This window comes from Castanea sativa, chromosome 8 (assembly GCF_040712315.1).
Source record: "Castanea sativa cultivar Marrone di Chiusa Pesio chromosome 8, ASM4071231v1".
NCBI lineage: Eukaryota > Viridiplantae > Streptophyta > Magnoliopsida > Fagales > Fagaceae > Castanea > Castanea sativa.
Genome location: NC_134020.1, coordinates 36,691,075 through 36,707,023, shown reverse-complemented (window position 1 = coordinate 36,707,023; position 15,949 = coordinate 36,691,075). Strand labels below are relative to the sequence as shown.

The 15,949-nt window shown below is 34.3% G+C and overlaps 2 protein-coding genes across 2 annotated transcripts; both read left to right on the top strand.

Annotated features, from left to right (window-relative positions):
* The first annotated feature begins 595 nt into the window (after positions 1–595).
* On the top strand, positions 596–3,262 carry LOC142607700 (elongation factor 1-beta). The gene is made up of 5 exons (XM_075779291.1): positions 596–927; positions 1,028–1,100; positions 1,959–2,073; positions 2,647–2,760; positions 2,859–3,262. The coding sequence occupies exons 1-5, from the start codon at positions 725–727 to the stop codon at positions 3,020–3,022; spliced, it is 669 nt and encodes a 222-aa protein (XP_075635406.1). The 5' UTR covers positions 596–724; the 3' UTR covers positions 3,023–3,262.
* Positions 3,263–9,568: 6,306 nt separating this feature from the next.
* LOC142605508 (putative E3 ubiquitin-protein ligase RHC1A) lies at positions 9,569–12,188 on the top strand. The gene is made up of 2 exons (XM_075776903.1): positions 9,569–9,848; positions 10,836–12,188. Exon 2 carries the CDS (start codon positions 10,910–10,912, stop codon positions 11,789–11,791), a length of 882 nt encoding a protein of 293 aa, XP_075633018.1. The 5' UTR covers positions 9,569–9,848; positions 10,836–10,909; the 3' UTR covers positions 11,792–12,188.
* Positions 12,189–15,949: the final 3,761 nt, after the last annotated feature.

The following is a 15,949-nucleotide window of genomic DNA, read 5'->3' as shown; positions in this document are numbered from 1 at the left end:
GTACACTTTACATGAATAATACAATATACACTTAGTGATTATTTACTATATTATGTAAAGTGTACATTGGGTTTTTTTTTTTTTTTCCTTCTCTTAATTTTAGGATTTATACATACTCTATAATTCTGCAAGTGTTGTTGACCTTGTCAACATGAAATGATGAATTCAACTCACGTTCTAAAAAAGTATCACAATTTTCAAATAAATTTCAAAATACAATACTTGGCAATATGTTTTTTTTTTTTATCAAAATATAATTTCCGCCCAACACTCATGTTTTAACACCAAGTTATTCCAAAAATACGACTTCTTCCAATAATCATTTTCACAATTATCATACATATAACATTTTCACATAAATTCACCATTTTTTTTTCCACTAATGTGATTCCATATAATTTATGAAAATATGTGTAAAATAAATTTTGGGCCCTATAAATTTTTTATTTTTTTGGGGTATGAAGATAACGTAGGAGGTCAAAAATAATTCCTCACCCGAGTCACATTGGAAAGAGAATAGTGTGGGTTGGGTAAGGGGAATATCCGTTTTAGGGTTAGCGAATAAATATGGACACTATAAATACTCACTCATATCGCCCCGTACACTCCTCTCTTTAACTTCTTTGCTTTTTCTCATTTGTTAAACTCCGCCTCCCTCGTAAGTCGCATCGTCCAACTGAACTCAACTCAACTCCAAACTCAGATCAGATCGAATCCAAATCCAATGGCTATCACTTTCTCAGATCTCCACACCGAATCAGGCCTCAAATCTCTCGACGAGTTTCTTTCCGGAAAATCTTATGTCTCCGGAGACAATCTCACCAAGGATGACATCAAGGTATACGCTGCCGTTTTGGTGAAACCCGGTGACTCTTTCCCCAATGTTTGCAAGTGGTACGACGCCGTTTCTTCCCAACTCGCTGCAAGGTTTGCTCTCTCTCTCTCTCTCTCTCTCTATTTAATGTGTTTTTATTAATTAATTTAGTTTCGGTTTTTGTTAATTGTCAATTGTTGTTGTTATTGTTAGCTTCCCTGGGAAAGCTGTTGGAGTGAGAGTAGGTGGCAAAGGTGCCCCAGTTGTTGCTGCTCCTGCCAAGGAGGTATGTTGTGCACATTTACAAGATTGTGAATTTTTTGTTTTTAGTCTTTTGAAAATTCATGTAACACTTTTCCAAGACTTGGGTCTCTATGTATTTTACAAAAATAGTAATTCTGTGTAGTGTGGTGTGGTGTGGTGTGTTTTTATGAATAAGATGTTAATAGACTTATGGTTATAAATCCTGGAATGTGATATGTTGCATTAACTCTAGTGTGTTAGTGCATTTGAAGTGAACAGATCAGTCAACAGATTAGACAGGGGTCAACAAAAGAAAGATTTTTGTTAGTTCGTTCGTGGGCATTAGCTCCTTTAGAGTGATCGGTGTAGTTCACTAATGGTTGTTTTGTGATCAGTGTATAATGATTTTCAATATAAAAGGAGGTGAATTTTTTTTTTTCATAAGAGCATTCTAATTTTTAATTGGGTCTTTTTCTTTTTCTGTAAGGATTTTGTAACCCCTTCCCTACCTTAGAGACTTAATCCAATCCCACAAGAATAGAAAATGGGAATAAATGTGAATGCTGCAACCGGGTCATAAAAGTGTCACTACAGTTGTTGTTGGTTTCTCATTCCTAAAATTGGTATTAAAGTTGAAAGGGGTTTTAGAAGTTTATGTCTTGGTTGAATACTGTTACCCAATGGCCTTTACTTATTTGTGTTAATGGAACTGGAATTTTCTTTCTTTTTACTCATTTTGTTCATGTATAGCTCATCTATGGATGTCTTTTCCATAGTATACATATAATCTCATTCTGTGAGAGTGACCTACTGGTTATGCTGTTCTAGTTTGTGTTGAAAGCAGCACCGTGTCTGTATTGTCTAACATGTAGAGTTTCTTATTCTCATTTGAAATTTTCAGGAAGCTGCTGCTGGAGATGATGATGACCTTGACCTCTTTGGTGATGAGACGGAGGAGGACAAGAAGGCTGCAGAGGAGAGGGAGGCAGCTAAGAAGCCAGCCAAAAAGAAAGAGAGTAAGTTTTATTTGTTAAATTATCCGACTTACATGAAGTACTTGTCAATAATGAATTAAAATAAAAGGCAAAATACTATTTTGTTCTCTAAACTTTAACAAAAGTTTTTTTTTCATCCCAAAACTTTAAAAAGTTCTTTTATCATCCCTAAACTTTGTATGGAGTTTTTTCAATAGTTTAGAGACAAAAATAGGGATGAAAAAAGTACTTTTTTTTCAATAGTTTAAGGATGAAAAACAAGCTTTTAGTAAAGTTTAGGGATATAAAAAAATATTTTCAATAGTTTAGGAACGAAAGATGAACTTTTCAATAGTTTAGGGACGAAAAATGAACTTTTTATAGTTTAGGGATGAAAAACAAACTTTTGGTAAAATTTAGGGACCAAAATAGTATTTTTCCCTAAAATAAATTTGCATTATGTTCATGTTGAAGTTTTCAATCATGTGGGACTCGCATAACGTAACCTTAACTCAACTTTTGCTTACCTTATTTCCTGCCAAAACTAATGACATTACCTGCAAGTGTTGTTTTATATGCCTCTTCATTTAGTATTTTAACATTTAATCATTTTAGGTGGAAAGTCTTCTGTTCTTTTGGATGTGAAGCCTTGGGATGATGAGACTGACATGAAGAAGCTGGAAGAGGCTGTTCGCAGTGTTGAGATTCCTGGTCTCTTTTGGGGAGCATGTACGGTTTAATTCTTTATCAATATATGGCTTCTCCATAAAGGTGCTTCTAATTTCCAATTTTCTAATGTAAAAACTAATACATTTTGTTTGTTACAGCAAAATTGGTTGCAGTTGGTTATGGGATAAAGAAGCTCCAGATCATGCTTACCATTGTGGATGACCTTGTATCCGTGGATGACCTAATTGAGGAGCGTCTTACTGTCGAACCTTGCAATGAGTATATCCAAAGCTGTGACATTGTTGCCTTCAACAAAATCTAAGAAACATCTTACTGGTTCAGGGTAGTAGCCATTTTCATTCGGCTATATATTTTTTTTGTCGTTAGTTGTCATCTGCAGTTACTGGTGTCTTTTTTTGATGTGCTTTTGTTGTGGTTTTGTTTTCTATAATGGTGAGAGATGAAAATTGAACATTTTGAATCTCCTTGTCATCGTGTCTACCTAATGATATACTCTAATTGAAGCCTTTGTAGGCATGTATGGTATGTCTTCTTCTATCCATCGTGAAAGAGCGCCCCCATAAAAAATGAACATCTACATAACATGGGTTTTGTTGGGTTCTCCTGTAAGCATTATGTGATTGTGGAAGTCTGCTCTTCTTCTTCCCAACCAAATGTGTTTACTGTCTAGTAATGTCATCTTTTCAGTGGAAAAGAAAATTAAACCATTTGGGCTAGGACAGGGTTTCTTAATTCTTTACTAATTATATTTTTTTTTTTAAATGAAAAATACTATCCTTTGCCTAGTTGGTTCTTTGGATGGGATTTTAATGTTAGCTCTTCTACTTGTGTGAAAGTTGAATATCGGTGTTTAAATAATGTGTCATTAAATAGATTTTATTATTTGATGAAATTTGATTTTTTTTAAAGAATGAAGCAGTTTCATTTGTTAATGGAATTGGATAGAATATGACCGGATTGATTCATTTTGGTAAAGGGGTTATATTGACAAAAATTAAAAATTTTAAGCACTGACTTGACAATTGAAGTAAGGGATTCAATTGAATTTCAACATTAAAAAAGAACAAGAAAAAACGTTCTCTACCTCCACGCCTTTGCTTCCTCTCTCTCTCTCTCAATTTGTTTTCACACTTAATGGCAATGTGGTGTTGAAACTTGAAGAAATGGCTGTTATTGGGTATTTTTAGAGTATATTCGTCTCAAACTTGAAGAAATGGCTGTTTTCAAACTTCATGGCAATGGAGCTCACCTCTGTGTGAGAGGGAAAAAGTATACTTCCAATGTACCCAATTCTAATCGGCAGACAACTTTGGACTTTTGGTATTAGTGGACTTTTAATTTGTGGTTATTAGTTATTACTTATCGGAAAAAGTTAATGAAAGTTCTAAATGTATTGGTTTAAAAAAGATTTTTATAAACTCTTTTATGGAAAAAAAATTAATAATTAATTTTTTAATGGCTTTTTATATCTTTCATAAAAGTACTGTAAATTTATTTTTAAAATAGTTTATTAACAATTATCTTAAAGGACGTTTAACACAACCTTTATAGGTTGATGGGGGCATTTCTTGGTAGGGAAAGACAATCAAGTATGGACTTAGTTTGATTGGGCATTTCTTGGCAATAGTATTAGTAATGAGATTAAATCCCTCCTTTCCTCCAATTGGAAAAAAAAAAAATTATGATAATTCATTTTTATTTTTAATAATCTCATAGTTGGAAAATTGGTGATTTTTATTATTTTGGGTGATTTGTATCTAGATATCTCAATAAATATATTGAAAAGTATCACTTGAATTATAATATAAGTTATAAGACTTAGAATAAGTCATTATTTAAGAAATAAATGTGTAAAATATGGTGGGTTCTAGTTTTCCTCCAATTGGAAAAAAAATAATATTATGGTTGTAGGGATATTGGGCCCAGTAATTTATAAAGGATGGCCCAAAAAATCTCTTGGGCTAAAAACTCAATCCGAGGATATCAAATGAGCTAAGGGTACATGAATGTACCTCATAAAGAAAAGGCTAAGTGAAGATGTGATAACATGTGGACAAATTATGTCTGAGGAAAGCTTTGTCCTTAGATAATAAAGCCGAGGTCATAAGAAGAGAGGTCCCCAGGGTATGTTATAGAAATTCCTATGGCTACGGGAAGACACAGTACACGTGGAAGATAATAGGAATGGCAGTGGGATATCTAAGGTAAAGCTGCTACCATCGCCCATACATTAAAGACTCTGCAATTGATATACTGACTACATTAATGGAGAAATGGGACCTGAACATTAGGTTTAAAACTTGGTCCCTGATCCTAGAGGACTTCAGGGAAGTTTGATGGAACAAGTATCTAAAACCAGCGTTATAACCATGAGATGGAAGATGAGAATGGAGAAAGAAGAAGTATAAATAAGAGAAAAGACCTTCAGAAAAGAGGAGGCTTTTCTTTGAGAAGAGAAAGAATAGTATAAACCATTGTAATCGACCTTAAGAAGTAAGATTATAAACTATCATCGGATTGTGTCCGAGGAGGAGCTTTCATTCATATTATTTCATATAACTTCTTATTTGTGCCATTGAGCCTAAAGCCTTTTCCTTTTTTGTTGTTTAAACCACCTTCGAAATCTAAATATCAAGTCCACTTTCTACAAATTTATTGTAAAAAGGCCTTTCAAGCCCTTTCCCTTTGGATTGTGGATCGGGAGTTCGAATTGTGTCATTACAATGGTAATTCGATTTTATTTTTAATAATCTCATAGTTGGAAAATGGGGTTTTTTTTTAATCATTTTGGGTGATTTGTATCCTAGATATCTCAATAAATATATTGAAAAGTATCACTTGAATTATAATATAAGTTATAAGACTTAGAATAAGTCATTATTTAAGAAATAAATTTGTAAAATATGGTGGGTTCCAGTTAGCTCAATTGGTAAAGTCTCTGATGGTTGTATAAGAGATCTAGGGTTCAATCTCCGCCTACACCAAAAACTGATTAGTGTCTTGGTCTGATGATAAAAAGTTATTATTAGGAGCGGACGTCATAGGTTGAAACTTTTTCAAAAAAAAAATGTAAAATATGAACTAGCCCGCGTTCACACCTTGTTATATAGGAAGTTGATTCTTATTCTATTGCCCTAAGCATAACTTGACCTCATGATGCTTACCTCTTTTTTTTAAAAAATTATTTATATTTAAACTGTATGTTTGACAAATCTTGATGCACCAGTTTCCATTGTTTTGTATTAAATTCTCGCGATATTACGGTGAAATGAGCTTAAAGGTTCACAACTCGCAAGCATTACGTGGATTCCAAGTAGCGTAATCGGCTAATAAAACCTTTTTTTTTTTTGAGAAAAGGCTAATAAAACCATTGTTTACCCCATTTGACTGTTATAAATATACTATATAGTTTCGCATTTTAAAAAATTGAGAAAATAATTCTTCATAGTTCAGAAAATAAAAAATGTTAAAGTCGAATATGGTAGTATTTTTTTTTTGATTAAAAAAGAGTCAAAAGCCTTCTGGTTTTTCCACCCAATTATTTCTTAGTGTTTTTTTTTTTTAAATTTTTTATCTTCACATTATTTGTTTAATAGATTCTTTCATTTCACATTATTTCTCTAATAGATTCTCTCATTCACATGCAAGGCAATGTAATTTTGCTAAGAGTCTTGTAGTTCCTCCTAAAAAAAAAGAATCTTGTGGTTCAACTGGTTAACAGCTTATTGTATATCCAATAGAAACATTCAAGATTTACTTCTCTTTTTCCAATCCTATGGGGTTGACTTATTGGTTTCTAAGACTTCATGATATTTATGAGATCTTATGTTTAAAACCTCTTACTAGTATTTTGGGGCCACCCTATGGGATTCTTCCTTGTAATAATCTGATAAACGTAAAATGAGAGATTACATACATTTGAGAGAATAATCAGATACTCGAAGAGATCTGGACACCCTCATTTGTAAATAAAAATAAAAATCTCTCTTTCCCGTTGTAATTATCAAATTACCAAAAAAGAAAATCTGTTTAATTTAATTTTAGAGAACATCATGTTTTGTCACCTTAAATATAGTTTCAGTTTAATTTTGGTCTCAATTTTAAAAAGTTTTTTTTCAATCATTTAAATTTTAAAAGCCAAAATGTATTATCACTCCATGGAATTTGGGTTGATTTTTAGGATACTCCTTTTTTTCATATACGTGTGTATATATATATATATATATATATATATATATATATATATATATATATATATAATTATCATTGTAAAGGGACAGCTTCATGTACAAGGAACAAGAGGAAGTGTAAAGTATTACAAAAGGATATAATTATGTACAAAAAGATAATAAAAAAAATTCTATGAACTCCGAAATAGAGGTGTTATTAGTGAGACCCTTATACACGAGACTAATCAAGTAAAGAACCTATAAACATAGCTAACAATCAAGTCCCTATATTTTTTACATCTTCAGACTTCAGTGTGTTCCTTTTAGATTGCCCACATCAAACATAACTACAATAAGTTCCAAATTTTCGACAAATGCTTACCAACCCAATTCCTCCAACCAAACAAGAGGTCAATGTCCCTCCTCAAATACACTCACTCAATCTCTAAAACTCAAACGCAATAGTGTAGTTTAGTCACTACCTCCCCACTACACCGACACATACAACACTACCCTATTAATGTATAATTTTGCTTAATGAGATTGTCACACATATAACCTTCCCCCATGCCAAGCAAAATAAGAGACCTAGCATGGCACCTTAACACTCCAAATACTATGATAAATGTAATGGACAAATCAATCCCTCATTTATAGTTTTGCCTATTGTTTATATGAAGTTGCTCGTGTGGTTTGCTTGTTAGGAAGGTATTTCAATAAAAGAATTTATAATAAGAAGGAAAATCATCACAGATGACAGTTTCTCCCTCTATGGGGAATTTCTACGAATAGTCTTACATATCTTGCAAGACAACCTCATTGTCACTGGAATAGGAATGGATAAAAATATGCACATAACCCCCTTAAAATTTAATTACCAAAATGTGGGGGGAGTGGATCAAGCACTTGACTAGCTCCATCTTGAAAACTAGTTGTTCCCTTAAATTCCTTGGAAAGACATATTCCCCATCACAACTTGGTGAATTTGGATGGAATACACCACCTTTGGATTTCTTCAAACTCAACACTAATGGCTCAATATAAGGGAATTCAAGCCAAGCAAGTGTAGGTGTAGGAGGTCTAACAAGAGATATTAGGGGTCTTTGGGTAATAAATTTCGCTAGATACATTGGATGCACAAAGAAAGTCATAGGGGAATTTTGGCCTCTAAGAGACGGGCTCTAATTAGCCCATAGAATGCAAATTCGAAATATCATTTTAAAGTGGAAGCAAAATTAGTAGTAGATATTCTATTGCAGTATTCTAACGTAGATGACACATACCACCCTTGTAGTGCCTTAATTTCTTATTATAAATCACTCATTTAAAATTTTGCGGCTCAGCAGCTCTAACACTCTTATCATTAAGAGAATTTTTGTGTATATCTTTTGGCGAAGGTAGAGGGAGTAGTTGTAGGGAGCCTTTTAAATTGTTTTTAAATCCTCTTTCTTTTATTGTAAGCCAATTATTGGTTGATGCAAGGGGTGTTTATTATCCTAAAACCCATTGTTATAATTAAAGTACTTAATTATATTTATATTTAAAAAAAAAGAGATGTTTTTGTTATATGGATCGGAAGGAAGTAGGTTTGTGTTTTTAAAAAGTTTGTACTACATGAAAGTTTACAAAGCTTTATGGGAGCATATAAAGTAACACAAATACTTCCAAATAAATAATAAAGGAAATCTATGGATACGTGACACTAGATCTCACGTCACAGCGTGTAGCACGCTTAGCACTTAAACACGAAGCTTATACAAGTGTGATGATGCGTGTGATCAAGATTGGACAATAATTTTTATTTTATTGAAATAAGATGAGATAAACTAGATCATAATGCATGGAAATAATTTCTTAAAATAGAACAACTTCTGAAAAGATAACTATTTTTGAAGGGTTAGAAATTAATATTGATGAACCCACCCTCTTTCAAAACAACACTCAGACCACCATCGAAACCAAACCACCCACACTATTGAAACCCATCCACCACCATTGAAAACCATCACCATAGCCCACCACGTTACTCTCAACCAATCCTTGCATGAGAGAAAGGGAGAACAATTTTTTTTTTTTTTTTAAATTTGGATTGGCAATGAATAGTACTCAATGAGGGGTAATTCGTATATGCTTCGGAAGCAATGTTCCCTCATCTCACATGAGGGGTGGGCCTCATGGTGGGACTCACATGTGGGGCCCACCCCTCATGTGAGAGGAGAGAGCATTGCTCCGAGCACCTAAGTTTTTTCTCTCAATGAGTTAATAACTTAAGCGAGGTATTATTCATTTCCTACCATTTTTCTTTTTCTAGCATTCTATCGAGGCAGATGTAGATTATTTTGGATTGGTTAACCAATATTTTTTTTGCTACTTTTAGTATTCCAAGCTTTCAGCAAGAAATATATGGGAAAAAAGATGGTTCCCTTTCCCAAATTAATAAAGAAAAAATATATATATAATATTGTTGGAATAAAAAGGAGAACCTTTTTCAACTTTTAAAGATAAAACATAAAAAACAGATTAAAGTATAGAAATGCATGAACCCCATATTTGAGGGATAATTCCCCCATTGAATTGAATTATATAAATATAAATATAGGGAGCAAGATTTTTCCAAGTGGGTAGGTGACAGAACACACATGAAGCATTTAATAAGTTTAGAAAAGTATGTTAAAGATAAAAGAGTGGGCAAAGGCCAAAAAGGTTTCCAATCGACACACGTAGAAAATAAGAATACAAAAGAAGAGACAGACCATAAAATCTTAGAGGTCTTCTTCCTCTCGCACAGTCACCACTCACAACTCACAGGCTGTAGACTTGGTCTCCTCTCTCTCTCTCTCTCTCACGCACACATTCTCTTATTACGATGAAAAAGGGTTTCTGAAATTCCCAACCTTTGAATTCAATTCTTCTCCATCTCCATGTTCTTCGTTGAGTCGTAGACCCTGTTCTCTCTCGGTACGTGCTTTTCAATCGTTTGTTTTGTTTCAGATTTGATTTCGTTTTTTTATTTCATTGTTGTGAAGATTAATCAGTTAATGGGTCTTGTTTATTTTGTTTGAATTTAAACTGTTGCTGTTGTTTTGTGGGTATCACATAAATTGGGTGTTTATATATTATTTTTATCTTGCTTATGCTGGATATTCAATTTCACTCAAGTATTATTATATATATTTTATTTATTTTTTAACTTTATTTTTTCCTCTATATAAGTGGGTTTTATGGATTTATCATATTTTATGTTTCAGTTCTGCTTCATATTTTTCCATGATTGCATTTGATTTTTTTATTTTGGGGGTTGTGGTTGTCAATATATTTTATGCTTCTTATTTATGAGAATCTCTGTATTTTTGAATTTTGGGCATGTTGAATGTGGCTTTAATAACAATCAAAGCAATTGGGTTTTTGCTATGTTATTGTTCTTGCCTTATTAGCAATAGTATGAGCAGAATTGATATATTCAGCGGTGGTGTGTAGTGTTAGGGAGTTATGCAATTGTTCTTGCTTTGATTAATCAGTTTTAAGAGTTCTGTTTAGCTGTAAAAATTTGATTTGGGTTGGAGATTTCTTGGCTTGTGTGGAGATGGAGTGACACACAACCAGGCGCATGTGAGCGCACACACACGCACATATTTATAAAAGTTGTGCGGGGTTTGGGAGAGGTGGCTGATAGGCAGCCTTACCCTCAAATTTTTGTTTGTTTGTTTGTTTTTGGAAGGTCTGATTTCCAGACTTTTTGAGGATAAACGGCAGAGTCTGATTTCCAGACTTGAACATACAACAGGCTGCGTTGGGTAAGGCACTTGCCATCACACCAAGACCTGACCTCCACACACACACACACGCATATAATTGAGCTTTTAATTGGCTTGTGTTGCTTATTGAAATTTTAGCAATTTTTAATTGTTACTAGGTTGTTGTTGATTTTCTATTGATTATTGCCAGGGTGCACAATAAGCAGGCAAATTAATACATTGTCATCCAAGGATTTTGGTATTACAATTCATTAGAAAGAAGATATGTCAAATGTTGGATACACACACTGGTGCTACCAATGCAATCGGCGATTAAGGCTTGAGGGAGCAATTGCCTGCCCTTACTGTGCAGAAGGCTTTGTTGAAGAACTCAATGAGATACCAGAAGATGTCCATCCCAATTCAGAAGATGATTCTGCTCAACCAGTACCTGATCTATTTGAACTCATGTACACATTGATGAGGCAGAGGAGTCCTGACCCAAGATGGGAACTTATGGATGTTGTTAATGGCTTTTTGAACCAGAGTAGAATGGCTGGAGGAAACACTAGTATCGATGTTAGGGGGAGATCTGGTTTGCTTCCTGAACAGGGTTGGAATGCTTTTGGCTCTGGTCAATATGTTGTACTGAATCGCATTCCCAGTCCATCCTCTAATGGCGGTCCAGGAAGTGGACCTAGGCGAGCTGATTTTGATGACTATTTTATGGGCCCTGGATTTCAAGCATTCATCGAACATCTTTCTACAAATGATCGACAGGGTCCACCTCCAGCATCTCATTCTTCAATTGATGCAATGCCCACTATTAGGATTACACAAGCACATATGCACACTGACTCACACTGTCCTGTCTGTAAGGAAAAATTTGAGCTGGGCTCTGAAGCAAGGCTGATGCCATGTAACCATATTTATCACACTGATTGTATTGTTCCTTGGTTGGTTCAGCACAACTCATGTCCTGTTTGCCGCCTTGAGCTGCCTCCTCATGGGAATGATAGTACTCGTGGTAGTCGGAGTAGGGGCACAGGGAACAATGTCAGCAGCAGCAGCAGCAGCAGCAGCAGCAGTAGCAGTGACTATGGCGGCTCTGGTAGTCGGCAGAATCAGGGAAGGAGGACTGCATGGCCTTTTTGGCCATTCCACTAATCAAAGTCAAATGCTCATATCATGCTGAAGTAGAGGAGGCACACCTCAGCCACTCATCAACAGAATAATGAGAGGAGTTATCCTTTATGGCCTTATGATTGGTTGGCTTTCCTTGTCAAGTGTGCTTGGTTACCAATTATAGGTAGTGAAATGAAGTGGGTGAAGCAGAACTGGTTTTGGGGAGTGGTTTATTTCAAACTTTAATGTATGATTGAAAGGTAGCTGGAGGTCAATAGGAGTTTGATAAAGTTCACTCCTGTATATGATACTGTGCTAGGTGGAGTGGAACCGGTTTTAATAGTTTAAAATATTATTGTAAAGAAATTACAAATTCAGTAGTACTTTTTGCATCTTATTTTTGCCAAGTGAGTTAGTGCTTCTCAGCTTCTCTTTGAAAGAGCATGGTGTGTTCATGGTTTCCTTGCATTAGTAAGTCAGCTTTATTTCTCTTCCTTGCCTTTATTATCTATAGCTTGCTGCAAATAGTCAGATCATTAAAAAAAAAATTACGTGAATTGTCTGTTGATTTCTTGAGTTGTGGCACTACAGTACACTTCCAGTGTACTTGGCTTTTCAAAATAAAATTTCTTAGGTTACTTATATTAAAAAAAAAATTGAATTGTATGTTGATGATATGATGTTGGTCTTGAAATCTACTTGCCTCCTTGCACTATTGCACTACATCACCACCGTCGCTACTGATCATGCATCAGTATCGCCTGATTTGTATGTATCCAATTTGCCAACAATGTAAGATAAAGTCAACCTCCTTGAAAGCCTTTATGTTTGTCATACTTATTCATGGCTTTCCTCTTTAAAAAAGAAAAAATTATGCTCTTTCTTTTTTTCCATCCTATCCTCCATGTGTTTTTGATGAGCTACCCTCATTTTATGAATTTTTTTTTTTATGTGATATCCAGATAGCACAGGGCCTAGTCTGATGGGTATGTTATCTTCAACCTTGCCCATTCCACCATTGGTGTGGATGCAGCTTCATGTATTTTCGACTTTTACTGTTAGTACTGATCATAACCATATAGATCAGCCCTGGGGTAAACTGGTTGGGGCTTTTGTGCTTGGATGCGTTGAAACAAATTTGAATGCATGATTAGGGATAAAGGAGTTGGAATGTAATGCAGAATAGTTTTTAGATTTTTCTGATGAACTCTAGCTTGATTGGCACCTCCTTGTCCTTTGACAAAGAGGTTAAGAAAGAGGTACATGGTGACATTTTGGTTTGGGCCCTTTGGGGTACCCTTGAATTTCAATCCTCCAAAGAAAAGGTACTTAGTCAGGGGTTGCAGGATGAGTGGAGTGTCAATCAAAACTCAGAATTGACGTAGGGTCAAGCCGACCTGTCTTTAACCCATCCACAGATCCACCACAATGGCTGAACAGAGTTCTATATATGAGATGTGACTAGAGGCTTTATTAATGGGTTGCCAAGATTGTAGGATCCCAAGTCGAATGCTATCCTAAGAAAGGAAAATCAGGTTTTGAGTATAGAAGTAGAAACTTGATCCTTCCAGCTTATCGTGATTTAAACGCTCTGCAGCTACTGGGATTCTTCAGTCCCCAAAATCCAAATGTTGCTTCCCTTCATGGGGCTACTTCTTTTACTAAGCTACTTCTTTTTCTTTTCTTTTTTGAATTCCTTACCTGTTAAAGCAGAGTTGCATAAAAGGAGAATAGCAATTGCTGCTGTAGTTTGTGTGGTGACTGGTGAGGATAAGGAGACTATTGACCATCCTTTTTAGTAATGTCCTATTGCAAGAGCTGTGGTTTACCTCTGAAATTGGTTTGAGAACAGATTTGTCATAGCCTTATTCCATAGGTTTTTGGATTGTATATGGATTAATGAATTTTATGAGAGAGGGGCTGCCAGTACTGACTTTATTTACGTAGTTGCTGACATTTTATGGACACTTTTTTTTTTTTTTTTTTCAGTAACTTTTGAAGGGTGGGAACCTTCAACTGTTTATGTTGGAGTCCGTTGTGAACTGAGATATAAATTAATAGTGTAGTCAATTCAAGATAACCAGTCTCCTGAATTTGAGATAGATAATAGACTTTTGAGTTAATTTTCTGCTTAATTCTCATTAATGTATTTAGCGTACGTAAATAGCTAAGACGAGATAACCTCATCAACAACTCCTAAAACATAAGAACTAATCCTATCCTAAAACATTGAAATCAATTTGAATACAAACAAATAACACTACTAATCTACACAAATCCTAAAACATAGGAACTAATCTTATCTAAAACATAGGAATCAGTTTGAATACAAGCAAATAACACTACTAATCTACAGATTCTACACAAATCCTAAAACATAGGAACTAATCTTATCCTAGAACATAGAAATCAATTTGAATACAAGCAAATAACACTACTAATCTATGACTACCTTATTTAGATAAGATCTATCACTAATCCTAAATTAAATACTTTTAATTCAAATGCAATTATCCAGCACATCATCTTGGCTCATAACTCGTAACAGATTCCCTATATGGCTATAACTATAGAGAAGCATTATAGGATGACAGGAATGTAACTCTCATGTGTAAAGGGAAGGTAGACTAATTTTGGCACTAGTATAGTATGACAGATAATTTGCTTGTTCTACTTCGGTCCTTCTTGTTGCTTTGTCAGGCGTCAAATTTTGATTGGCTTATCTTTTATTTTTAGACCTGGGTTCTAATTGGGAAAATCGAGTCACAATGGAAACTAGTTTTGCCATTTTCTGAATGTGAATTACAAAAGCTATTTGTGTCGAAATTAATGAAAATTGAGGTTAAGTAAGATGATTTAATGCTAGAGCTTGTTGGGCTTAATAGCAATGCAAAGGTATCATGAAAAATCTCCAGTAAAAGTGAGGTGATATTACATGTATTTACTCTCTCACATAAAGTAAGTCTCACAAATAAAAGGATGGATACATATATCAGATACATTATAAATTTTTTTTCTAGTAAAAGGTGAACAACGATTCTAGTTAGTGAGTTTTGGCAAAATTGGAGCTTTTGAGTAGTTAGATTTGTGGGAAAACGAGCTAATCTAGTTTTATACCGATCAAAGGAATTTGGTTGATTTTTAGTCTTATGCGTTCTTGGCTTATTCAAAAGAAGAATTCCTCCATTATCCTCCAAAGTCCAAACCACAACTCTTAAATTTTACCATGGCCTTCAAGCCTTGTTATGTGGATTTGGACCATATTGGGAGAGAATGAAAATTATATCATGGGTTTGAGGCCCGCCCATTCAACAAGAACCTCCAAACGATCTTGTCAATTCTATGGCTGGGCCAGTCACTCTAAAAAGCCCATCTCCTTTGGTGTGTTGAAAATTGGGCTTTTAATTGCATTTTGGACTCAAGGCATGTGGATTGTGATGGTGTTTTCTTTCTTGACCCAAATATTTTATGCTTGTTGAAAAATTGGCCATGAACATTTGGTTGCATGCATAGTGGTAAAGTCCGGTAATGTTAGGGGCACACCTTTTTAGCAATCGTGACTAATTACTTGTTAATTTCATATCAACCCACTATTTTTCTTCACTACTCATAGCTTGCTATATTAGAATTGTGGCAAAATTATAGCATAAAAAGTTGCAGTCCTAAATTTTTTTAAAACCATAAATTATATGGCTAATTGACTAAGTTTCAACAATGCTATAAATTACAAAAACAACAAATTTCACAACTTTTTTTTATATGTTATAGATGATAAATTATGATCAGTGCAACATCACTTTCACGTAAAATTATCACTGACATTACTTTGACTAGACATCAATCAAAACCTTCCAACTTAATTATTATGAAAAAAAATAATTGTGAAATTTGTTGTGTGGTGGACTTATTGAAAGCACAATAGTTATAACTTTAGATCTAGCTTGCTTTTGTTGAAGGGCTATAATCAAAATTCTATGAAGCCTTTAGACATGTGGTCCTAACTTCCAATTAATTATAAGCTTAGTAAGGTATGTAATTATTTTTCAAGCTCATAAATCAGTCAAAATTTGGCTTTTTTTTTTATCGAGCTCCATTGTTTACAAGTCTGTCCATAAACAAATCTTTTTGCTTCGGCTCAACTCATTTATTAAACAAGTCTAAAATTAAAGGTTAAACCTAACTCGTTTATAAACAAACAAA